This window comes from Tyto alba, unplaced genomic scaffold (genome assembly GCF_018691265.1).
Source record: "Tyto alba isolate M040663 unplaced genomic scaffold, T.alba_DEE_v4.0 Super-Scaffold_40, whole genome shotgun sequence".
NCBI classification, from domain to species: Eukaryota; Metazoa; Chordata; class Aves; order Strigiformes; family Tytonidae; genus Tyto; species Tyto alba.
The window spans coordinates 28,245,696-28,272,637 of record NW_024881316.1 but is presented as its reverse complement, the minus strand read 5'-3'; the positions used below and the strand labels follow the sequence as shown (position 1 = coordinate 28,272,637).

Sequence of the window (26,942 nt, the reverse complement as noted above, 5' to 3'; positions counted from 1 at the left end):
CTGTTATTCTTTTGCATGAAGACAAACAGTAAAAAACAGTAAATAACAGTAAAATAACAGTGATAACTTGTATTATGTTATAGATAAAAATAGCTTCCTGTTCTGGATTTCATTCACTTTATTTCACCCCACTGTCTCTATTTCTAATGTTTCCCAGCACTCTGATCACTTGCATATACATTTGCAGGGGGAAGTCAACGGAGCAGTATTATGGCAACTCTCTTAGCGGACATTCCTTACAGCCACCTCTTGAGCTCATAGGGCACTGTCTTAACTTCCAAGCTTTACAGGCTCTCCCTTCTTTTGTGAACTTTCTGTATTCCCTAAAGCATCTGAAAAATACCGTTTTTTTTTTCTTTCTTCTTAACTGCTGGTTACAAAACTGACAGGTGATGAGATTTGTGATAGGACAACAAAACAGCGCTTAAAAGCATAGTCTCAGAATCTGAAGAGCATGTTTTCATGTGTTTCACTCTGTTAGAGCAATTTAGCTCAGAGCAAGACTCTCTTTCAATCTCTACTAGAATTGAGTGGCATCAATAGTAATTCAAGACATGCTTCAAATGAAGGTTTTCACTTCCTAGGTCTGCCTGACTCGCTTTTATTTATGATCACTCTTTTATTTATGATTATGAGAATCAAAATTTAAAAGTAGTCTTCTCTAGGCTCACTTTTCCCGTAGGCTAGCCTGATGACACAGGCTCAGCAGTCCCAGGTATTAACAAATTCCTAAACTGGCCTCTTCTCTCCAGAGAGCTGCAACATAGCCTCATCTCAAAAAGCACGAGAGGCGCTCCTTCTGACTTTATTTCTCATGAGACCATATTTGTATGATGGGAAGAGGAAATCTTGCAGAATCCTTTTTGGACTCAAGTAACTCCAATTCCAAGGTGTCCTGAGTCACTGTTGCAATGTCTAATGCATTTAACAACACCAGAAAAAGGCAAACCTTTTCCTTAAGTCATTCATTGGCTTGGTCTCTACATGTTACATTATGCTATTTCAGCATTACTGATACAGGAAAACAATAAAACAATAGTTTTATCTTCCTGCAATTATACAAGAAATGTATTGGACTCGATTTTCCTGTACAGGAATATGGAAAGCTATATCACAATGCGCTTTTTTATCAGTTGCTAATTTTATGAATTATGAATATATGTGCTTTGGGGAAAAAACAGTTCCATAACAGAAATGCTCTTATTAGTACCAAATAAGTATAGCGGGCTTAGACAATTAGAAAATTCAGCTGTGAGATATTAATAACTAAATATCTATCTCTACAAAATCTCTAAAATTTTGTAAGGAAGCAGTATTGGCACAGTTCTACATCTGTAGAGCTTTCTTGGATGTTCTATTAAGCCTTTTGCTGAAAGACAGAATCTATGTTAAACCAGCCTCAGACTTGCTCTGCTCATCAGACAAAGTCTTAGTTCTGCTCATGTTCTCCCAGTGTTTCAGACCCATTTTTTTCTCTGTATTTCCATATGCTCTGCATTTAGGTGTATCCCCCCTTCAGTGTATGTTCTAAGGATTTAAGGTTTATTGCAGGATAATGGGTAAAAAGTCACTGCTTTTGATATTACTTGTCCAAGTATCTAGTAGCTTTGTATATATTTTAACATTTTTTTGCATGTCTAGAATTTCCTTTTATTAGCCGTATTGTGGATATTTTTAAAACATATGCTTCTTGTGTAAGTAGCCAATCTTGCCTAATTCCAGCCAGTACACCTGGAAGTATTTTTAAAGGTTAAAGTGTGGCATACTGTAAAGTAGAAGTTTCTGAACAATATTTTGTTCCAGTATATTGATGCTACTTTCTTAATATACTGTATCAACACAGATCCCACAATTCAGATGATAACAAGAGGGGAAAAAAAAAAAATCTTCCTTTATTTCTCTTATAAGCTTTAGCCCATGCAGAAACAACCTCAGAATCCCCAATGTGTACCTACCCAGCACAGGTCTTAGCAGACACAAATCCTCACTAACTCTCTCTCATCTTCACTGTAATCTGGGACTCCAATTTCCACACCTTGCTTCCTGATTGAAATAAGAAGTTGCTGTCAATACTCATCTGACTTTGAGAGACACTTTCAACTAATACTGAGGTTTGCAAAGAGCGCTATGTTGCACCATCTTCATTTTTAAGTAGCGTAATCTTAAAGTGATTTCTGTTGTGAAGTTTCCATCAAATTAAACTTGATTTCTTTTTTTTTTAAATTCTTTCCATAGCTGTAACTTACACAAGTTACAAAAAAACACCGCCACCGGTACCCCCTCGTACCACTTCCAAGCCACTGATCTCAGTCACGGCACAGAGCAGCACAGAATCCACCCAGGACGCATATCATGACAGCCGGACTCAGAGGATTTCCCCGTGGCCACAGGACGGGCGAGGGATGTACAACTCCACCGACAGTTTGGACAGTAACAAGGCCATGAATCTTGCCTTGGAAACTGCAGCTGCACAGCGCCACGCCTCCGAGAGCCAGAGCACCTCGATACGAACCAGTGACAAGGCCATTTTAGTGACAAAAGCAGAGGAGTTTCTGAAGAGTCGACGTTCCTCCATAGGGATCCAGGTAGCCTATCATTAACATCTTCTCTGTGATGAATTGCTTGCCTTCTTTCTGTAAATAGCATAGAATGAGTCATTCAGCTTCACTGGTTCTAATAATCTAACAAACAACCCCTGGCTGCTTAGCGTTAATTGTAATTCACATCATGGCAATGTGGCTGTACAGCAAACTCTTCGGCTAATATGCTGTACCTGGAAGAAAATGAATGAATAAATCTCTGGGGAGGTTCCCTGTCATTAACACTTGATATGAAAATTATACTGCAGAGCTACAGGTGAACAGCATGTTCATCTCCTGCCCTCCATGAATTCACAGTCCTTTTTATAGAATTATGCTAGCTTTAAAATGCTTGACTCTATTTTTTCCATTATCTTTCTCTTTTGACCTTGGAAAATGTGTAATGCTGCTGGGTCTTCAAGTTATTCTACCTAGAAAGAGCCCCCCCCACTGCCCTTTCTTTTAGTTTTGCTGGGGAAAAAGTACCAAGGAAGAGAAAGAAATGTGCTGATGTAGATGCAGCACAATTATAGATTGTGAGTAATGACAGAGCGTTAATAAAAGCACAGTCCTTGAGCACTCCTCCATTTGTCCACCAAAAAAATGGAGTATGTATTTCACCTGACAAAATGTCTGTCAGTCTGTGGAAACCTCAGTTATGTTGTGTTGTTTCAGATGAATGAAATGATTCCAAATGAAAATTCTGAATGCTATTCCTTCTGCTAAATGGAAAGCACTATAGATAGCACTGGTCATTTGTTTAGATCTCTAGGAAATACCAAGTAGTAATAAAAATCAGAAAGTTGAACTTGCAAGGAATATAATGTCCTTTGAGAAGTAGAGGAAAATTTAGGTTTCTGTTGTGCTGTTACTTATACACATTTATAATTTTAAGTATGTGAATATTCCCTTTTACATCACTAGGTTCACTTTTGTGCTTAAAAATCTCTACTTTTGCCAGATCAACTATAGAGAAAATGCCATGTATTTTGGCATAGTTGCAGCTATTGTGGAGACAGCAACATAGATCTTGAGCAGATAATAGTCCATGTAGCAAAGCCCAGTGAGTGTCTGTCCATCTACTAGGAGTACATTATTTTCTTTAAAAAGTAGTAATTCCATTTCCATTAATTTCAAAATACAGAGGAAAGTATTTGGGTTAAGCATGTCCAAGCTACTGATTGAACTTCACTGTTTAACTTCTTAGTGTGGCACAATTCTGCTGTTCCACAACATATTAGACTAATGGGAAGGCATATGCTTTGCCAACAAGCTGCATGTCCATTTCTCAACACAAAAATACTGCTTCTGCTTCTTGAGATGCAGAAGAGTCAAATGCAATTTAACAGCAGTGCTAAAATATTCAGATGGCTACTTTTCAAATGTTTTACAAAGTAATTAGTGTATCCTAAAAAAAAGAGGCTTAGCAAATAACAGTGAAAAGCTCAAATGAACAGCAAGTCATTTTTGGTACCTCTTAGCCCCTAACCTGAAACTTACTCTTCAGAGAGGAATAGTATCTAGTGTTGTTCTTATCTCTTCTTTACAGCAGCTGTGCACACTGGTATTTAGCAATGTTGGTGTCTTGCTTCAGTCAGTCCTGGTATTTCAGCAATTAATTCTGAAACTTTGATTACATCACTTCATCCTGTTTCTTACTGCAGGTGATGATCAGGACTTTTCACTGGGCTCTGACCCTTCTTGGTATGTGGTGTGTTTAATAATATGTTCTTATAATCCACATAAAACTTCTGTGCAATGATTTCCATGAAGGCAGCAGATCTTCTGTAGCAACTCGCCATCTGACGCTTGGCCTATAATACTGGTCCTCAGGTGCACACACTGAAAAAAGCAAATATTGTTTGCAACAGCAGGTCTTAGAAGGATGAGCTGTTTGTTATCTTTTGAGAAGTACAAACTGCTTGGTTGTACCATTTGGCATTAGATAAGGTTAAAACTGCAAAATTACCCTCAACACAGTATCCTGAGAACACATTTTAGTTGTTAGGGGTTTTTTTCTGCAGGAAATTTCAAAGTTCACATTAGTGTGAAAAATACCTTTCTGCAGCATTTCTAAGCAGAAAATGCGTTTTGTTGTATTCCTGTTGCCAGACTTGTAAGGAATAAAAACACGGGGTGAAATATTCTTATTGCAAACTACATAAATAGTAATTTCTGCCCCCAAAATACAGTTGAAGTATTTAATTTCTTTTAGACTTCTGCATCAAAGCACCTTAGAAAAGGATGTTTTTTATTTCCATATTTCCTTGATTGACTAAATGACTTGTTTTCTCATTAGCATGCCATGTCAGGGTAATGCATTTGATTTGCATTTATTTGCATTAATTAATTTGCTATCAGGATGGTTAATTTGTGCATTTTTTAATGCTTTATTCCTTTAACACATTGCTGTGAGAATGCTCGCCAATGGAGCTTCATGCAGGAGCAGAGAGGCACAAAGATAAAGAACAACCAGTGATGCTTCTGCATGTGGACCCAGCCTAGGGCTCCCATGTCTTTGGTATATATGATTTGTATAGTGTACATGTAATGAACAGTAATCCTATAGGGGAGCACTGGACTTACTATGAAGATCAGTAGCACCCTGTCTGCAGGGACAGAGAACAGCACAGGTATGGTAACCCATCTCATAGTATGTTAAATGTAACCCAGATGGGAATTTTGAACAAAAAAAGCTTCAGGAACAAAGCTTTTCCAGAAAATAACTGTTGGTTTGCTGTTTAGGTTTTTGGTTTGTTTGTTTCTTTTTTTTTTTTTTTTTTCACTGCCATATCTAAATCAGGAGGAATATTGTCAGATGTATCAGTAGGCACTGGAAAAAAAAAAAAAAAGTTGATTCCCAAATTCAAATGAGTTGCAAAATATCACTTCTGGGATTAAAAATATAGTCAGCATTCTTAAGAATATATACATACAAAAAAGAATAAAATTCTAGTAATAGTTGTAGCTATAGTCTTCATATCTGTCTTCTATCATGGCAGCAGAAGACTAATCAAAGTATTGGAATTAAAATGGAGATAGAGATTGTCTAGAGTAAAATAACCACTATGTCAAGAACAAAATTATTGCTAATGTATTTTCAGGGATTCTCCTTGCTCTTTTGCACAACCTTGTATATATGCTAATGATTAACATTCAAAAACTGCTCTAGTTATAAACCATTTTGTATTAAAAGCATTTGGATTGTAAAATATATGAGAAAACATGTCAAGAAATTGCTCCTTATTTTTTTCAAGTATTTCAATACATGCAGGCCTTTGTTTCTTCTCTAAAAGACATCAAGGCTTCTCAAAATGAACAGAAACCCTGGAAGGATATGAGATGGAAACAAATGTTGTAAGTGTGGAGGCTGATTCATGATGGTATTTTTGGAGATGAGCACTAATTGTAGCGTAGAGAATGGACCCTGTCATCTTCATTTATCATCAGGAGGTCATGCTTAAAAATATCTATCTTTTTTTTTCTAATCTCTAGAATCTTCATTAAACAAATTGTTCTTGTAAATCAAAAGCTGTATTCAGGAGGATTAGTGCAGTAACTCGCCTGCCTAATTTTTTGTGTCAAAAGAGGATCTTCTTCACAATATTTATACATATATTTAATGAAATTATTAACATCATGTGATAAAAACTTTGTTCAAGAAACTCTGCAGTCTCAAAGTGGAATTTCCTTTTAAGGTAAAGTATTTTGTACCTACATGGTACATATTGGATAAGCATCTACATTTTCTTTGTACTGTTTAGGTTATACCATCCTTGTCAGTGCTCTACTTCAGTGTACACATAGCAATAAAACGAAATATTCACAATGAGTACACTGGGCTTTGGATCATAAATGAGCCAAAGTTTCAGAGTTAAGCATTGTTCATTCACCTCCTAAAATCACTGTCAGGCTGTGCTTTTGTGAGAGAGAAGTGCATGAAGTCCTTGGCCTGCAGAAGTCAGTGAAGGTTTTGATAACACCTCAGCGGTACAGAAGATATAACCTATAGCCTTTAGAGTTAACATTGACCTATACATATATATATGTGTGTTTGTGTGTATATATATATGTAGAGACATATATATATATGTGTATATATATACACACACACATGAGTCAGAATTCACCAGCTTAGTTGGTTAGCAGAGTTCCCAGCCAGTGGTTGCATTTTGGCCTCTTCAGTTGTCAAAAATCTTAGCAGTTGGAATTGTAGTTAAAACAAAGCTATGGTTATTTTAAAGCCATCTAATTTTGTAATCTTTTCACAAATTACTGTTGCTCATTTTCTTAACTGCCATGTAACATAATGAAACATTCAAAGTGGAGAAGATACAGATTGCTGCCTTGCAGAATATTTGTTGGTTCAGACCAATTTGCCACTTAGCATTAAATGCACTAAAAAAGTTATGAGCAACCACTGCTTATTTTGTTGTTGCTATCTTATATTAGCTTGACACAATCCTCTTTCTAAACTGGCATGCATTTCAACAAGTGCTTTCTTATAAGACCAGCAGAAGTTTTCAACCCATTGTAGCATATTCTCATGGTAATTAGCACTTACTGTGCCACTGCAATGTATTTGAGTAGTCCAGATGTTCTGCTGGGAAGTAGTGGAGTAGCAGAATGGAGTCCTGTGGTGAGGCACAAGAAATCACTCAAGCAGAAAGTGTAGGTTTATCTTTGTGGGTTTCTAAAAATTATTTTGAAAGAGTATATGGTTTTTGGCTGATAAAAGTATTCCATCAGTTAAGAAAAGCAGTAGCAGTTAGTACTGTAGTTTTATTTGAAGTATTTTTCCTACTTTGAAGTCACTGCATATAAATAAGATCTCCCTGTACCTAAGAATAGTTATCTGCATTCACAATTACACGTACTTGATCTAGTGTCAAATGTAGTGTTTTCTTCCCTTTTTTTTTACTCTTGTTATCACTGTGAAGTCTATGTGAGAAGAAAAAGGTGAATTATTTCCCTTCCTGTGCATCATCAGAGATTGTTTATAAAATTCTAATTATAGAACAAATTGGTTACAGCAGTGAAAACCCACTGAGGGCAGTGAAGTTGCATAGGGAGAGATAATGTGGCCTGAAGGACTCTTATTACTGATGCTTATAGGAGAGAACCAAAAGACACTAGGGTAAAATCTGTTTTCTTATGGATTGAATATATTAAATCCAAGCCTCCCTTAGAGGCAGTATGTATAGAAGCATAGACTGGAATTTTTAGGACACTACAATGTTACCAAGGAATCATAGAATACCAGGTTTTCAGGGACCTCAAGGATTATCTGGTTGAACCTTTTTGGCAAAAGCACAGTCTAGACAAGATGGCCCAGCACCCTTTTCAGATGAATCTTAAAAGTGTCCAATGTTGGGAAATCCACCACTTCCCTGGGGAGATTATTGCAATGTTTTGGAATTGTTCTCATTAGAAAAAAGTTTCCTCTTCTGTCCAATCAGAATCTCCCCAGGTGTAACTTGTAACCATTACCCCTCATCTTTTCCATATGACTCCTTGTAAAAAGGGAGTCTCCATCTTCTTTGTGGCCACCCTTTAAATACCAGAACATGATGATAAGCTCTTCCCTAAGCCCTTTTTTCTCAGGGCTGAACAATCACAATTCTCTGAGCCTTTCCTAATATGACAGGCTTCCCAGTCCCTCGATCATCTTAGTGGCCCTCCGCTGGACCCTCTCCAGCCTGCCCACATATTTTTTGTGTAGTGAGGACCAAAACTGAACATAGTTATGTTGCAGTGCTCATGTTTTAAGAGCAGAAAAATACTTTAATACAGAAATAAAGGTTGCTTTTAAGTAGTTAAAATTATCAGCTAAAAAAGCTTAGTAAATACTTCAAAGGAATAATTTTGTCAGTTCATGCATCCTTTTCTAGAATGACTGCCTATAAACAAACTAAGATTGATTATAATAAGCAAGTTATTTGCATTAGTGATTTGCATTTATTCAAATACATCTATGTTAGTGTAATTTACTTGTGGATCATTTATTACCAAGTCAGTGTCAGTGTCTGATACTTAGTTTTCAGACTGTGAGCTGGATCAGTCATCAGTGACTGATCAAAGAGGATTCATAGTACTGTCTGCTCCTTGTATTGGCAGCAATAAAACATGGAGGATAAAGTTATGCCTTTGTGAAAGATAAGACAAATAAGACAGAAAAAATCTCAAAATGCTCCATTACATTTGCTATTAATATTATAAGCCTTAGGGACATACTATAAGCTCATAAACCAACATTTTTCATGGCATAAAGTGCCAGATTTTTAAAGAAATTTTAGTTCTTTGCAAGGAGAGAGGAAGATGACCTGCTATATTAGATATACTCCTCTTCTGCTTTTGATCAGTGACTGGCTATTTTTTTGTTTCCTCTTCTGTGTGAGACTCCCTCATAACCAGATAGACATATAATTTGTCACATTATTTTGCTGTACTGAGATTGTGGGCTAGTTTGCAAATATTAAGGTTTTTAGAACCCATGAAAGTATTAAAACAACAATGAATCATGGAGAATAACAACAAATCTATTAAGACTTATTTGAATTTCAGGAGCCACACAATCAAACCAAAAGCATTACTTTTACGCCTCTGCTCATTTGAATCTAGCCTGGCCAAGCTGATTAAATCTAAAGTTTCCTGCTGTCTTCTAGCAGGTGTCTTTATAATATCTGCCATTCAGAAATGCAATTTATTTGTTAATTTTTTTCTTTGTGAGTGAAAATTATTTTATTTCCCACTTCTATTTGTGTTGGCATTTGCCTCCATTTTACAGATCTATTTTTTTATTGGTTGTTACAGTATTTGAAATCCTAGATTGCACACACACACAAAAAAAAATTGGCATTCTACCTGCTGTTAGAAGGCAAAGCAAGGAAATTAAAGCATTAAAATATGAAGGCAATCATCAGGTCATTTAGTCAGTGTCAGCCTTGGCAAGCTGGAGGGAAGGATAATTTCGCAAGAGTTTATATTTAGGGGTAACTGATGTCATTTTTATTTTGATACCTGGGTCATCATTTTCCTGATAATTCTGTTTTGAATAAAATTTTAGAGCAGATTACTTAATTTCTGCCTGTCAATTCTATGTGTCAATTGCATATTGGGCAAATTATTCAGAGCTTACTTCTAGGTGAAATACCAATAAGAAAGCACTTGAAAACAGGTAGATGAAAAACACTTTTTCTCAATGTGTTGCATCAGTGGAAAATACCATCCCATCTAAAATATGAAAGGGAAATCTGCCTCCACACATCGGAAGGAGAATTTAAAAGAAGACATGCTATCTGTTACTAAACCAGTCAAGGTAGTTGGCAAAACCAGATATGCTTTTGATATGTAATACAGAAGAAAATTATGAGTTGCCAGTCTGCCTGCTTTGTTCCAACAACACAAATTGGCCAAATTGATGTTCCCTGTAGGGAATTTTCCTTGTTTATATCTTTAGACCATCACGTTTCCAACAACGCTATGTCTGAGCTGCTGAGACATCCTTATGGAAGGCAAAAGTCTCTTCTCTGTCCATTGACCATTGCTCACCTCCAGAGTGTTACTAGCTGTATGCTAGCCCCACAAATGTGATATCATTGACCTTCCTTAGCCTATTTCCATGTGCAGAAATCTGGGCTCCAATTCATCCCCCAGAACTCATTCAGTAGGTCCCAAGGAGCATATGATGTAGAAATGGTCATCCTCGGGATATCAGTCTATGAAGGAAAGGGAGTGCTTTAGAAGGAACTGAAGGAAAAAACTGACACATGGGGTGATGTCAGCTTGGCTTCTTTTGTCTGGCTTTGGCTCAGGTCTGGTGTGGCACACAGTGTCCAGTCCCTCCATGCTGAGCCATGTGAGTGAGCAGGAGGCTCTGATGAATCCTGTGTTCCCATCTGCTCAGCTTCTTCAGCCTGGCCACCCACAAAGCTCTTTTCCCTTGTCAAAACTTCAGGCTTGTAATGTCATGGATCCTGTCCCTGCAATACTGACATCATCATCTGGAGCTGTGGTTCATCCAAACAAGTTCAAGGATCTTGATCAACAATCCCACAAGTAGAAGTAATGATGTTGGTTCTCTCCTTGAACTCAGTCCAATAGAATAATATAATAGAACAGAATCATGGAACAGTTTGGGTTGGAAAGGACCTTAAAGACCATCTAGTTCCAAATCACTTGCCATGAGCAGGGACACCTTCCACTAGACCAGGTTGCTCAAAGCCCCGTCCAACCTGGGGCCTTGAACTCTTCCAGGGAGGGGGCAGCCACAGCTTCTCTGGGCAAACTGTGCCAGGGTCTCACCACTGTCACAGTAAAGAACTTCTTCCTAATATCTAACCTAAACATATCATCTTTCAGTTTAAAACAGTTACTCCTTGTCCTATCACTACACTCCCTGACAAAGAGTCCCTCCCCATCTTTCCTGTAGGCCCCCTTTAGGTACTAGAAGGCTGCTGTAAAGTCTCCCTGGAGCCTTCTCTTCTTCAGGATGAACAACCCCAACTCTCTCAGCCTGTGCTCAGAAGGGAGGTGCTCCAGCCCCCTGATCGTCTTCATGGCCCTCCTCTGGACCCACTCAAGCAGGTTCATGTCTTTATATTGGGGGCCCCAGAGCTCAATGCAGTACTGCGGGGAGGGAGGGTGTCTCACCAGAGTGGAGTAGAGGGAGAAAATCCCCTCCCTCGACCTGCTGGCCACACTTCTCTTGATGCAGCCCAGGACGTGGCTGGCTTTCTGGGCTGCAAGCACACATTGCCAGCTCATATTCAGTTTTTCATCCACTAATACCCCCAAATCCCTCTCTGCAGGGCTGCTCTCAATCCACTCACTGCCCAGCCCTGTATCTCTGGGATTGTCCTGACCTATGTAGAGGACCTTGCACTCGGCCTTGTTGAACTCCATGAGGTTCACATGGGCCCACCTCTCTAGCCTGTCAAGGTCTCTCTAGATGGCAGCCCTTCCCTCTAGAGTATCAACCACACCACTCAGCTTGGTGTCAACTGCAAACTTGCTGAAGGTGCACTCAATCCTTCTGTCTATGTTTCCAAGAAAGGTGTTCTGGCATGGGTCACCCCCGCATGTTACAGTCCTTTCAGCGCTGAACTACAATTGTGGGGGCTTCTTCTCCACTCACAGTCCCAGCTTCCTTTAAGTGCAGCCTCCTGTCCTGGTGTGGGCTTCTCCACAGGCATCAGGTTGGCCTCTGCGCCACTGCAGAACTCCATGGGTGGCAGATTGGGCGGCCCTGCTGTCTCACCACAATATACAGATGCTCTGGCATACCTTCCCCCCTTTCTTCTCCTTCCTTCCACTGACCTGGATGTTTGCATAGCTGTCCTTCTCATAACTCCTCCTCACAAACCCCAATCCCCTCTCAAGTTCCCCTTCTTAAATACATTATCACAGAAATGTTGCCACCACTGCTAGTTGGCTCGACCCTGGCCAGAGGTGGGTCCAACTTGGAGCTGGGGGAGCTTTCTGAGAAGCTCCTCACAGGGGCCGCTGCTGTAGCCCCCTGCCTTGCTACCAAAATCCTGCCACTCAAACCCAGCACACACACCCAAGAGCCACAGTCTCAGCATTTTTTGTTACCTGCTATTCTTCACTACCGACCACCTCCTGTCCCTCTGAGCATAAGTTGACTTGATTCTTCAAAGCATGTCTGTGCATATTTGATCGAGCTCTCATCACTGCAAGTGTAACTTTCCTCCAACAGGCTAGATGAGTATTAATTTCTGCTCACCGGTCACTAATGAGGATTTTTTATATGCAGCTTTTCTCACATCCCTGAAAGGTCTAGGTGGGTGCCTAGTCCCTCACTTAGACTTGAACTTATTCAAGACTCTTTTGGATCCTTCTATGCTATAAATAAGGGTGTATTTCCTGATAGGTGTCTCTTGTGCTAAGAAACTGGACCTTATGGCTGTTCTACTTATAGCAATGTTCCTGCATCAGAGGGTCACCCTCCAAGTACAGCTTAAGCTTCTCACCCGTGTTTCAGCCAAGACCCACCCTAACTAGGAAACCAGCTTGCCTGGTTTTGGTTGACTCTTGTGATTTGTTTTTTTTTTGTTTGTTTGTTTGTTTGTTTTTCTTTTTTCCCCAAGCTGCCTACCTCTGTGATTGAGGTTTTTTTTCACAGCCAGCATCAAGAGGGATCTTTTATACTGACAACACCAAATCCTGGAGACTGTTAGCAAGCCTGATGTCTTAGTTCTCTCTATGTCCTGCCTGTCCAAGTGAACATAGCCAGCTTCCATGCATCGCCAAGGTGGAAACAGACAGAAGAGCACACTTTCCCCTAGACCTCATGCAGAATAAATGGAATTGCCGGGAAATGTGCCTTTCTCTAACAGTTGCTACACTGAGTTTTTGGCAAACCTGTGTCTGAGACTACACTGTACAGTTCAAGCATGTTCTTAACATTTACTAAAGGGTTCCCACACTAGCTGTTTTCATTAACATCTCCAAGACCCACACCTATGTAAATATAAATGTGTAATGATTACTAGCTGGAATTGCCTTCCATGTGAATCTACATGGAGCTACAGCTTGAAGACAGAAAGAGAAGTTACCAACAACTGAGTTCTTCAAGAAGTATAGTCCACATGTATATTCACTTTCCACCCTCCTTCCCCCTCCCAGAAACCTGGCGGGATTGGGACTGTGCAGCTGAGAGGCAGCTGCAAAGGCTATTGGGCTTCTTCCAGAAGTGCCTGTGACTGCTGCAAGGGGAAAAATTATCTTGTCTTCATCATAGGATACACTCTTTGAATTCACACAGAGAGTGTGCATATTGAAAAACTGGTTGCTGGTATTATTTTTATAATTTAACAGTGAAAATATCATTCAAAATGAAAAGTCAGTTCTAGTCTTTTTTCCTGTCTCTCCCTTGATTCAGTATAATTTGCATACTGCAGCTCTCGTTATGTCTGTGTCAAAGACTTGGGGGCGGTGTGGTGTTGGGGAGTGTTATATAAAATCCCACAGAAACTTGTAAAAGTAATATGGTCTTGGTTATGAAGAAAATTCTACTTTGAATGTATTTTGGTAAGTGTATTTCAGATGGGAATACTATAAAAAGTGCATAAATTGCTTGCTTGATTTTAAGGACCATGTTATTTAAAAAGGTGAGATATGGCATTCTGCTGTATCCCTCACGTCATTTAAATGGTTCTATATTTGTCAACACAGTTGTCGATAAAATTTCATTGCAGCATTTCTTTTTATTACTTGCAAGTTTATCAGGCTACTTGAAATTTTATTTTGTTTTGTAAATCAAGGACTATAATGAGACTGTTTTATAATAATATAAAAAGGGGTTATCCTTTGGATTCCTCATTCTAAGAACAGCTCTTCCAGACCAAGCTTCTTCCCTGCTTTCGCTGAACTAAGTAATTGCATCTGCTTAGGTTTGAAATAGGGAATTACATAGAACAGAAGTACTTGCGCAAAGCTTTATAAAACACAGCACCAAAACAGTGATACCAGGCTGAATACTGATTTCATTTATTTTACTGTGCTAGGTGTTTCTTAGCAGTAAGGGAGGAAATATATAATTAATTTTGAATAAGTGCAGGTAGAAATAGTGTTGAGTTGTTGGTCCTCACTCTGCAGATATATCTTTTGTGTTGAATTAGGTGGAAACAGCAACTGATTCAGATACTGAAAGCAGAGGCCTACGGGAATACCACTCTGTTGGAATACAAGTGGAAGATGAAAAACGGTAATTCAAGCATGTACAAAAATCTGTAGTCTTTCATAGCACAACACGCATTTGTAAACAGAATTAATAACAAACATCTGGCAAGTGCTGCCCCTAAATAAATCACAAAGCCAAATTTCTTATAGGCATGCTGGTCATTTGATAAAATTTGTAGAGATTACTTGGAAGTTGCCTAATATTTAGTTAACTTTGCAGTTTTTAATTGGAGAGAAGGAAGTAAAAGTTTTAAATTAAAGTAGTGAATTGATATAATTTAATTATTGGCATAACAAATACGAAGAGCTATATATTAGAATACTCTTCCTTTGATAGGACGCCTCATGCTGATCCAGGCTTTCCCAGTCCACATAGAGTGATGTAACAGTTAGGATGTAACCCATGGTACCTTTATCCTAAGCTAGAATCAGCTTTTATACTTGTTCAGTCCTTCTCTAGCTTTATAAAACTGATGGTCCATGTACTAACCCACAGATTATCCCTGGCAGGCACTGCCTGTTAGGTACTGGACTGGGACCATTATCTCATTTCACGGCAGCTGTCAGACAGTAACTGACTGCTAATTACCTTTTACCATCATTGACTAGAAGCAATTTGAAGCAATAGGCTCGTATGTGAAAAGATTTCACAAATAATCTTTGCCTCTCTATGTAACATAGAGCTTTTCTAAAATGTCATTATTCAGTGCCATATCACAATAGAAAATCAGCATTTAATGGCCATCCTATAGGCAAGTAAAAAAACCTACAGTCTTAAACCTGCTGCTACTATTTTTCTTTTGCTCAACAGTCCTAATTTAGCAGTTTTTCAGATCTTGTCTAATTACAATTCTTAATATTTGAGATGTTTTCATACATGTACTTTGCTATCAGGAGATATAACCTTGCAGTTCTGCTAGTTATTTCCAGTTCATTTAGTAATGATACATGGTATTTTGTAGTATGAGAATAAATCAATATTTGTTTCCAGAGATAATTTAAATTTTTTTCTTTTTTATCTTTGCACAGATCAATGATGCCACTATGCATTTTGGTTTTCCTCTCTGTTTTTACTCACTGTCTTATGTTAGTGAGATATGCACAAAGGAAAAATATTCAACATAAAGTTAAAGAAAACCAGAATCCATTCACTGAAACATTATTCTGTGCCTCTGTATAATCACATATGAATTTATATGTCTTAATCTCTTTTCTTTCTTCCTTCTTCACCAAGACACGGACGATTCAAGCGCTCAAACAGTGTAACAGCAGCTGTCCAGGCTGACCTGGAACTGGAGGGCTTTCCAGGACACATCACGATGGAGGACAAGGGGCTTCAGTTTGGCTCGTCGTTCCAGCAGCACTCAGAGCCCAGCACACCCACCCAATACAGCGCAGTGAGAACTGTACGGACACAGGGACTGTTCAGTTACAGAGAAGATTATAGGACCCCAGTTGACACCTCAAACCTTCCACCACCAGAACCCTGGCTAGAGCCAACCATTGAGACGGTAGAGACCGGGCGAATGTCTCCTTGTCGACGGGATGGATCTTGGTTTATGAAGTTACTACATACTGAAACTAAGAGAATGGAAGGGTGGTGTAAAGAAATGGAAAGAGAAGCAGAAGAAAATGATCTTTCTGAAGAAAGTAAGAGCATTTTGGTATCTTTTTTTATAGATGTCTGCTAAAATAAGAAATCGGTTAGGATAAAGTTGTGGGCTGTAGTTTGTCCTTATTCATTGTGTAGTACCAAAGACACTCTACGGAACTATTATATATGAGAGCCCTGTCCTGCAATTGACTGTGCAAGCTGGCATTTCCCAAAGTAAGGTTTTGTAGGAGTAGTTGAGGAGCCAGCTGTAGAGGCAAGCGCAGGATCCAAGTCTGGTGTTAGATATGGTTCAAATGATGCAATAGCTCCATCCACAGCTCTGACTCTGACTCATTCTTCCCACACACTTCTATGGCTCCGGTGCTTGAGCCTTTGCCAAAGCACACAAGGTGGTCCTATGTGAACATTTTTTTGCTGTTTTCCTGAAACTTGAGAATTTATCTCTTATTAATTAACAGTCATTTTTAAAATGTTTTAATTCCTTTACAGGCAATTCTGCCTATCATAAAGGATCTGTTGGAAGAATAGAAAGGAGTAGGCAAGAACAATAGTTAAAGCACTTCTTCAGTTACACAGGCATATGCACTATTAGATAGTTCAGCTGCATTTTCTTATTACAATTTGTCAAGAATCATTATTATTCTCTCACGTCTTGTGGACACCTTGAGAGGAGTGATGGAATAAAGTGAAAAATAATGTAGACTATTTTGGAACAAGATCCAAGCCAGCACTAATGATAGTAATATATCAAAGTGGTCCTAGAACTCAGTAGACAGCTCCCTGTGATTCCCTCTGAGGTCAATTATCCCTGTTCTTCAGGCTCAGTTTTATAAATATTTCAATCCCTGCCAATCTGAATTATTGTCTCAGCCGAGATTTTCTCAGATCACAAATTAGTTCATATTAAGTTTTCTTACTAGCATCTTTTCCTGCACTCTCACAAATCTCACTATCACCTCCAAATACTCTTTCCTGATCATCTTCTTTCCTCCTCAGTGAATCCTTGCTGTGATCTACCCTCAGGTCTGGGGCCAGGCCTGCATGGTGACTAAAAGGCCAATTTCTATTTCTTTCTCTGACCTGTTCAAAAGAAAGGATGTCTATGTTTTTACCTCATCATTTTTTAATTTGCTGCAATATTTCTCGATTTTATTGCACACAAGTCTGCCAAGTAACAACATAGAATTTGGGGTCAGGGAGAGCATAAGGCTGTTTTTCTTCCTTCAGCCTCCAGTGCTTTCTGGAGTGTAGGTTTTTGTCCTTAGTTTCATCATGGCAGAGCTGAACTGAGAATTTTCCCTTCACATTGAATTCTGTGAAGACTTGAATACACTCCGAGGGGCTGTTAAAGTATGAATAATAAAATATTTTGCTTTGCTTAGCCTTTATGAGAATTTTCAAGGCTTCTTTCATAATGGCTATTTTTTTAATACTTCTTTTTACCATATACGTCTTATTTTTCAATTCCCCAAATCTGTGCACTGCTGAATACTGATATTTCTCTGCCATCATTAAGTATCCCAAAGCACCTGCTTCCAAGATTGCCTGTTACTGATGTGGGGACATCAGTGCTTATGATCTGAAGCAGAAGCTCAAAGAGCAAGACTTTAATCTCCCTGGAAAGAGTAAAATTATTAGGGAGCAAAGGGGAGAAACACACGCACTGTTAGCCCCTCTCTTCCCCTAGGAGGCCAGTGAGGAATCTGCAGGCAAGGGATGGACTTTTCCTACCTCCTCTCTCTGCAAGCCCTTCCTCATGCACAGCCCTAATCAAATCTGCAGCCACATGAAATGAGCAGTGGAAACATTCTCACGTCAGTACTCCTTCCTCACTCGGAGACACAGACAGGGAGTTAGTGGTGTTATTCTCTGGAATATGAAGCTGTGTACTGTTAGGAAAACTTGGAGGACCTGATTTTAGCTGACTACACATACCCAGGTGCAAAACCACCCTCCCTCTCACCATGTGAAGCTATGCTCTTGCACTCCAGAAATACCCTTGCTGCATGGGGAAATGGCAAAACCACCCTCCCTCTCACCATGTGAAGCTATGCTCTTGCACTCCAGAAATACCCTTGCTGCATGGGGAAATGGCAATTAGGAAGATAGTTCTCAGTAAATTGTACAGAGGACAAAGACAAAATGGACTTCAGTAATTTTTATTAATATTTGAAGTTAGTGACACCCTTTTAACCTAGAACATTTCAATCTGAAAACAAAATGGAATATCAGGATTTTATGTTTTCTCATTTGCAGAGTGACTCTACTCTTTAAGAGGAAAAAGAAGGAGCAACTCCCTGATACAGAGTTACTAAATCATAACCGAAATGGGTCACTGAAATACTCTTTTTAAGCTAACCAAAAAGGGGTTCATTACTTGTGTTTGGGGGAATATTTTGACGTCCCTAATAGGTTAGAGAAATTATTGTAGGATAGTAGGTCTATACAACTTATGCAAAATCAGATGCTTGTCTTCAGCTGATTGTCACCCAGACTTCCAATTTTTAATTTTATGTGACTCATTTCAAGAGATCTTCCTCAAATAATTTCCAAATTACATTATCTTTGAAATGGTACCCCTTCACCTAATATAGCTTACATCAAGTAAAAGGAAGTTATCAAATAATTATTTTCACCAAGGGAATGAGCTCCACAGCATTTTAAAATTTCAGCATGAATAATTTTTTTCCTGCTGAGTTTTTGTCACATTTTGTATCCCCAGCTTGAGCTATGGAGGTTGAAGGGTACATATCCACAAGAATTGAAGTTTAATAATATCCCAGCATGAAATGTCTTGAAATATTTAAGCATCTGGCAGTTCCCTGAAAAAAATAACACACAAATGGGGGAGACAGAAACCACTAAATAAGTTTTCCCATCTTCCAGCAGGAGCTACTATTCCAGAAGGAGCAAAGTTTGTACGTTCAAACTGTCATTGTTAATGCTGAATCATTTCTTTTTGGCCTGGGTATATTAATTGTACCTGAAGACCAAATACAGCTTTGCATCTCATAGGAGAACGCTGTCTTTATGAAACCATTTCTATCTTGTTTTAATCATGGGAAGAGTTAAAATAGAACTGCATTTTAGAAACAATTTCATTTTCTGTGTTAACACAATAGCCCTGAGATCACAGACTGCTATCTGATTGCTGTATTGATTTTTTCTTTCACTGTAGCTTTTCTCCCATAATGTTGTTTTAAGAACTTCACTCACTGGGTCTTAGAAAAGGAGAAGATAATCATTGCAGCAAAAATAACCTCCCTTTCTTTTCATAAAATTTGTTTATTTGGTCAGTTGCCATGAATTTTGTTTTGGTCTCTCTGCAAAGTTCGTATATTGTTTGTGGGGGCAGTTATCCATGTTCTCAGTGTTTATTATAGCATATCTAGATATATATATATAAAATATATGTGGCTGTAACTGCTCCCAGGGTAAGTCATCTGATCATTTGCACTAGCAGGGTGCCTTCGAGCAAAGATATGTGTTTCTCAAGGGTGCTGACTGGAGTTTCAGTTTTACACCCTGAAAATTGTGTTTGGCTGTGACTGGTGTGTAGGTGATGAGAAGAAAAACACTTTCAATTGTCACAGAGCTATGGAAGACCAAGAGGGCCAGGACTCTGCCGCCCACGAGTTCTGTGATGGGAGCAGAGAGACTGGCACAGGGAGGGGGAGAGCAGGCGAGGCTGGTGGGGAGCCGCAGTCCCTGCCCAGGGCTTGTAGGCAAGGACTGGCAGAGGGAAGCAGAAGACATCCTGGGCTTCTGAATGCCACATGCTTGGCCACTGAAGTATTTCAGTGCACAAGACAAATGGAGAACGGCCACACAGAGTTTACTCTTGTATCAAAAAATTAAAATAGGTGAAAAGAAAATTAATGATAGTATAAGGTGTGCCAGAAAAAAGGTTGTTTTGCTGGTAACTTTTGCATCATGGTTAGGAGCTTTGCTGGCATAGATACATAGTAAAGTGACCTCTAGTGAAAAAAAAGGCATTAGAGACAGTCAGAGCTCAAATTACCCTTCTCTCCCCTTTCCCCTCCATTCCATGGATGCTGGATTTTTCCTTGCCAGTCCTCTGGTTGATATTCCCACAGTACTGCAAGGGCTTTACTAACACAGCCGAATTGTAACGGAAAATATAGTGTTAAATCTCCCATGCTTTGGAAAAAAAAACCCAAACCAAACCCCAACAACCCTCACAACTAATTTATTTTAGTATATTCATCAATTAATCATCCACAAAAGCTTTCTTAGGTGTTTGACCAAATATGGGTTATCCTTTAACCAAAGAGTAATTACTGACATAATTTCCTAATGCTTTTCACAAACCAATCCTTCAGGAACTATTGAAATTTACATTTGGAGTGTTGTGAATGACTACAGAATGTCTTAATTGCCCTGAAACAGTCTTTAAAGTCAATAAAAGACAGTCCCATAGTGTGGAATCTGAGAATTCCTCCTAGCATTTGTATTGTTCTGCTTAAATTTTCTTCTCTTTGAACTCAGCTCCATTGAGGTAAAGAGCAAATTTGCCCCATGTTCGATTTGGTGCACAAAGATCCCATGGCCCTACCTACTCTTCAGAGCACTGCCAAGTGATAGTTGTGCTGTCCTAAAATGTTATCTCACTCTGAATATTATACACTTACTATTACACTTACCTGCTGAGTTGACAGTGAAAAAGACATATATTTCTGAAGATTACTAATTGTAATTGTAATTGTAATTGTAATTTTAGAGGTTAGACAAATATCATGCCCTGCTTTGAGTTAGGAGGATGAACTAAATGCCAGTTTCAGTATTTTTTCCAGGCATATTTTCTCAGATTGTTTGTAGATCAATTTATTTTACAAGTATAGAAAAAAAAAAAAAAAGGAACAATCAAATGGAATTAATATTTAAATTAATACTTGTCATTTAAATAAATAGTATTTAATACCAGAAGTAGATTGATTGTTAGTAGTTTCACATTGCTGGTGCAGCAGTGACACAACTGAGCAAAACTTTTAACCTGTCAAGAATAGTGTTACAGCATGAGACTATAATCTTGGTTTCATCAATATAGATCCAACTTTTCCCCTTCTACCTGTGTGATATGAAATCAGTTTTAATCAGAAGATTTTGTAGCAAGCAATACAACACATATATTACTTCAAATTTTGTAATATGCTTATTGCAGGGGAAAAGACAACATTGTCTTAATTATGCACTTTGTATACAGTCAATTTACACAGTCTCTATCCATGGTATAAATCCTGAGTCTGCTTCTACTGCAGCCATGGTGAGAGTTTTATATGTCTTCAGAGTAGAAGCCATACAGGACCACACAACAAAAATGTAGGGCTTCATACTCTTCAGGGAGCAGAATTAAGGTTGTGTGACTCTTTCCTGACTTTCAAGTAAATATAACATTATCTTAATAGAGGGAGGTATATAGATTACATGAAAATTATATATATTTATGTATGTTGGTAGATTTTATCATCATTTATTTACAAGCAAAATCTTCTAGGCATCACCAAACATCTCAATCTCTCCAGTCTCTAACATTCATCATTCTTTCATGGAGATAATCAATCTGCACTCATCAGAATAATTCCCCAATGCATGAAATTAATAACAAGGCTTTGACTGTCTATTAATATTGTGCTAAAGATTATGAGTTGAAGTGTTTTAATACTTTAATTTAATTACAGCAAAGTAGAGTAGCATGAATATGAGAGATTTTAACTTCCATGTTTTATTACGTCTGATTTACTTATTGAAATGGAAATAGACTAAGATCTTTAGTAAATGGTAGGGCTGTAATTATACATATGTATTCACCACTGTGACTCAGTGACACATACAAGTAGCTCAGAACCACTGTTTTACATCCCCAATGGATGTGTATCCCACCAAAATGAGGCATTGCCAGTGCCTAAGTCTTTTCTGGTCTGACTGGGCTTTAAATCGCCAGTGCTTGTTGACATGATCCTTCAGGATAACAAAAATAAAACAAATGTTTATTTAATATGGGGGTTGCGGTAACTGTGAGATTCACTATAAAATATCAGTCATATATAGATTCTGTCAAGACCTACATTTCTGCAGTAAGGCTAAAGCAAATGCCCCTTACCTGGGCTATGTATCCAAGCTATGAACTATAAAATTCAACAGAAGAAACTAAAACTGAACTTTACTCACTATTAGACAAGCACTAAAACCATCAGCCTACAGAACCATCCCCACTCTCTTTCTGCCCAGTGAATAGTTGAACATAGCATGAAACAGGAGATGTCAGCGACCTGCTACAGCATAATTCCCCACCCTGGCAGAGAAGGGACTCTAACCCCACACTGGGAGTTTATCTTATGTCCTGAGCTACAGCGCACTGAGGGTAAAGGAGGATACAAAGCTATTTGTCACTTAAATCTTTGCCTTTATTAAAAATGCTGAAAACCAAATTAAAGCAATTTATTTCAGATCAAGTGAAACATTACCTTTTTATTTAGGTTTTTGTATGCTTATTCAGGTTTTTAACACCAAAAACATTGCTTTCCATGTGCCAGTAACTCCATAAAGTGAAGGGTTTGGTGATCAAAAACCCCAAACTATTTAAAATGTTTTATTTCATTTGGCCAACAAAACAATACCAAAACACCAGTGAATTACTCATGCAACTCTGAACCACTTAACCCTTTCACAAATGAGTGCCACAGAGGACTGATGAATTATGCATCTTGCTGTTTAATTTAGTGTTGTAGCACAGCTGTACTCTTTGTCTAGCAGAAAATGGAATAGAGTTTGAGAACCACAGCTCTACATATTAACACATGCTTTTAAAGTTACAGAGTTTCTATGTTTCCACAGACCTGGAGCCTAAAACTTTCAAATTATCTCTTGCTGCTACTTGTGGTTAAGCAGATGTTACACTGGTCTAGAGAAAGTAAAATTAAAATTTAATACCTACTATAAAAATAATGCTGTTTTCACGTGCAACTCAGTCCCTTTCTGTACTTATTCCAAATAACAACAAAGTGCTAAGCCCTGCCAGAATGTAATGTTTTCTATATCACAGGCTGCAGATCAGTTCTGCTGTACTATTGTAGCTTCATTCCACCCTATGTATTCTGTTTGAATTATCAATTTGGTTTCTTCAAGTTGAATTAAAAGATGTCAGAGTAATTCCTGTCTCACCCCTGCACCTACCTGTCTCTATCTTTACCCTAAACATTATTTAAAGACCTGAAAGTTCTCTGGATAAAATCAATCTTCCATTGAAACCTCAGTTTAGAATGCTTTTTAAAGTGTTGTTTTTTCAGCATAGGGATGGATGTGGAGGAAAGGAAGTGTAGGAAAGGATGTGTAGGAAGGAGATGTAGGAAAATATATTGCTACCTACAAAAGTATGGTATTTATCCCAGTAAACGTGGGAGTCCAGGAGTTAGTTTCCTGGGGATAAACCAGTCCCCTCAGGCACTCGTCAACAGAAAGAAGTAGGCATCTCCAGGAAGAGATTCAGCTCATCTAAAAATAAGTGCTAAAATGGCTGAGCTGATGAGCTCAGATTACTGATTATAGGGCGTCCAGAAATTTTGATTTAGACAGATGACTCTTGGAAGCAAAGTCAAATAAAATTAATTTGGTCCCTTTCCCCATTGCTTATGCACACTGTACGTGGCAAGTACACTGAGGGTGGGGAAAGCCCCATGAGCCATGAGGGCTGATCACAATTCAGCAAAGTCCTGCAGCACCTGCTTGTGTCCCACTTTGTCTGAAGCTCCTGTGCTTAGGACTTTGTGCGTTTTTCTGGGTAAGCAACCTGTAACTCCTAACGGGGCTACCAAGACATGTCTCAGATACATGATTCCCCTGAGGATCTCATCCTTATGGTTGTATCTTATGTTATACTTTAATGTATTAACGTTACCCCCAGAACAGACGGGATAAAGAGTGCTCACCCAGGGATCATCCACACAAGTGAGCGAAGTCATCTGTAATTGCAGAATCAGAAGATATTATCTAAGGTACATGTAGAGCTCCCTTTGCAGAGGGAACAGGCATCTAACTGATTTTTGGTGCAAGGCTATTTCAACAGCTTTTAATTTACATAAGCAAATTTAAATCAGGGAGGAGGTGTCATTTACTTTGAAATTTAAGATTGTTCTCAAAAACATATGTATGTATGACCACTTCAGACATATTCTCTTGTTTTTTTCTATTTCCTTAAGAAAATACAGTCTTAGCTGTTATGAGTTATTAAGATATCATTTCTTATTGCCAAAGGGTGAGGTGCCTCTGAGTTTTCCCATATCTCCATCTTGTAAAAAATATTTTATGTATATAATCACAAACAACAAAACCAAATATTTACTTCCCTTATAAAATAAACAGTAATTTCAGCTACATATTTTTTTGAGCTGGATTTTGCATTTACTGCCAAAAGACATCTATTGGTAATAACCTGTCTGTATGCTTAGTCCTAGGTAAGATCCGAAGTGCTGTTGGAAGCGCACAGCTCCTCATGTCTCAGAAATTCCAGCAATTTTATTGGCTTTGTCAACAAAATCTGGTAAGTTACCATGTCTGGCCATTCTTGAAGAGTGTAAGGCTACTCATCCATAGATATTCCACAAAACATAACTTTAAATTTTGGAATTTAATATTTTTACTTAAAAGGCAATAACAAAAACAAGTATAGAGTACCCAAACAGTAGCATTCTGAAATTTTTTTAATTAATTTAATCCTTAAGTATGATGTTAGTACATTTTTTATCAATGCAAACAATATTTCAGTAATTGCAGTCTGGCAGTGTTTTGTCTTTTCTTTTTTTGCTGTCTTTAATAAAGAAAAAAAAATGAGAAGGGAACAAATGCAAGTTTTCTGAGACATAAAATGAAGGCTTATTTTTGTAATACCCTAAAATAGTAACTATGTTTCTGGTAAGAAAGGAGAAAATTTTCACATAACAGTAAGTGGAGAATAGTAAAATAGCAGAATAGTGGAGAATACATGATCCAGCTTTCTACCTACCTGAAAATAGGACTGTTCTTAGAAATGGGAATATACATAATGTTCCTAAAATTGGGTTTCATAATTTGCATTGCCAATTATATATAAGATGTCCTAGGGCTAAAGGAACAGATGCAGTATATTACTTATGAGAGTTACTGCTATTGTTCTGGAAGTTCATTATAGAGTAATTCAATTCTAAACGTTATCTTCATTAATATGACAGCAGCCACCAGTGATAGTACTAATGAATGGAAGAATGTAATTCATCTACCTACAGCTAGTAGAACACCTTTCTTTGGCTCACTTAAAACTAAGCATAACTTTCAGCTTTTGACTGCCCCTACACCTCATATATTAAAAGTACTGAATTCTGTTGCATGCATGACAACAGACATCATGATCTGTATGTCTGGTTAGATACATTTCTTTACTTGTTAGTATTTGCCACATAAATTTTTAAGGCAAAACATGCATTCTGCAGAGACCTACTTGCTACTTTCCATCCATAAAGTTAAATATCCAGAATTCCTGAAACTGCAATCAAATATTACTGAGAAAGTCATGGCAAAAAATGTCCTACCTTCTGATAGAAAATGATAAGATATATGGTCCTCATTAGGAAAGAATCCAATTATACACTTCAAAGACTCTGTCAAAACAAGAATTTTAATAGCTGTTACAGAATGACAGAGGAAATACGCAAAGTCAGGCAAGCAGGAGATGACCACATTTGTAGTATCAAATACATCATGTGTGCTCCCTATCTAGTAATTTGTTTTGCGGTGAGAAGAGGAAATCTTCATCAATGTCTAAAAGTTTCTCACTGCAAATTTCAAAGTGCTCTCCATTACTTGATTGATTAAGCTATGCAGACTAAGATTTGGAGACCCACTCCACTTCATTTATCCTCAAGTGGGTCCAGCACTTGTGCTTGAGAGCATTACTGTAATAACAAGCGTAGCTCCTGCTCAGCACAGCCATCAGCTGTTTGCAAGTGTGAACAGTTCATTACTGCAAAAGCAATATGAGCACAAGGAGAAATCTGCAGCTTTGCAGACAACATGACCAAAAAACTGGAAAGATTTTATTTCTCTCCTTATTTGGATAATAAACCTTTGAACTCCATAACAGCAGCTTTATCCCACCCTGAAGATTTAGACTCTGAATGTTCTTCAGCTTCATTAAATCAGCAACGGGCTCTGCCGAAAACAGCAACTGCAGAACTGGACTTTTAGCTTATTCATGTTTTGAGGCTTTTCTTCCTATGACTAACGATAGAGTTTGTTGTTAAATAGTCACTTAGTGCGTATCCACAGCAGGCTTTCCATATGCTCCTGAGGCAGCATCTCGGTGCCCCATGGGAATGCTGCCAGATAGCAGCCAGTTAGTGTGTTCCCCCACTCAAAAACATCTAGCACTTACAGGGCTACCACACGGCAGTTTCTCTAACAGTGTTCAACAGCAAAGAGCATAAATGTAGCATAAAGAACAACAGCATTTACTTCTGCCAATTCAAAATGCAGCGAGGGTTTAGGAAAAGGAATATACTTACTCAAACTGAAATTTAAACAGGAAACTCACCTATCTCCTATGGACTTTTCTATGGGTTGGTGGGAACTTTAAGGGACACATTTGATTATGCTCTGGGTTAAGATCTCTTACCAAACACTCTCACTTAGGTTAAATTCATAAAAATGTAAGCTTCGATTAAGTTTTTTTAATAATTTGGTTGGCTATTTCCTACAACCTACTGCTCCCACTAACTGCTAGAAAAAAAACTCCACTGGTTAATAACTGCTCCTTTCTGCTTTATTCACATTATCTCTTGTGACACCCTGTTTTTTCTTTGAAGTGTCCTCCTCCATACTCTCTAGTCAGCACAGATCCTGCTCAGCTCATGAAATCATCTCCCAGTATGTCATGGTTACAGGCAAAAGCAGAGTGGCTCGAGCACTGGCTAGGCACTTTTTGCTTGCTTTAGGCTTCCTTCAGGAGCGCTGCAAAGCTGAATTCCAAATAAGATACAAATAAAACAGCAGCTTCT

General features: G+C 38.3%; 1 protein-coding gene across 9 annotated transcripts in view; it reads left to right on the top strand.

The window, feature by feature from the left end:
• Positions 1-26,942, top strand: part of DLGAP2 (DLG associated protein 2) — a 477,131-nt gene that overhangs the window by 438,172 nt on the left and 12,017 nt on the right. For all 9 annotated transcript variants that reach the window (XM_042803361.1, XM_042803360.1, XM_042803362.1 and 6 more), the window contains 4 exons: positions 2,236-2,585; positions 14,222-14,307; positions 15,517-15,932; positions 24,363-24,454. In XM_042803361.1, the coding sequence (XP_042659295.1) occupies positions 2,236-2,585; positions 14,222-14,307; positions 15,517-15,932; positions 24,363-24,454 (944 nt within the window). The remainder of the gene's footprint in view (positions 1-2,235; positions 2,586-14,221; positions 14,308-15,516; positions 15,933-24,362; positions 24,455-26,942) is intronic.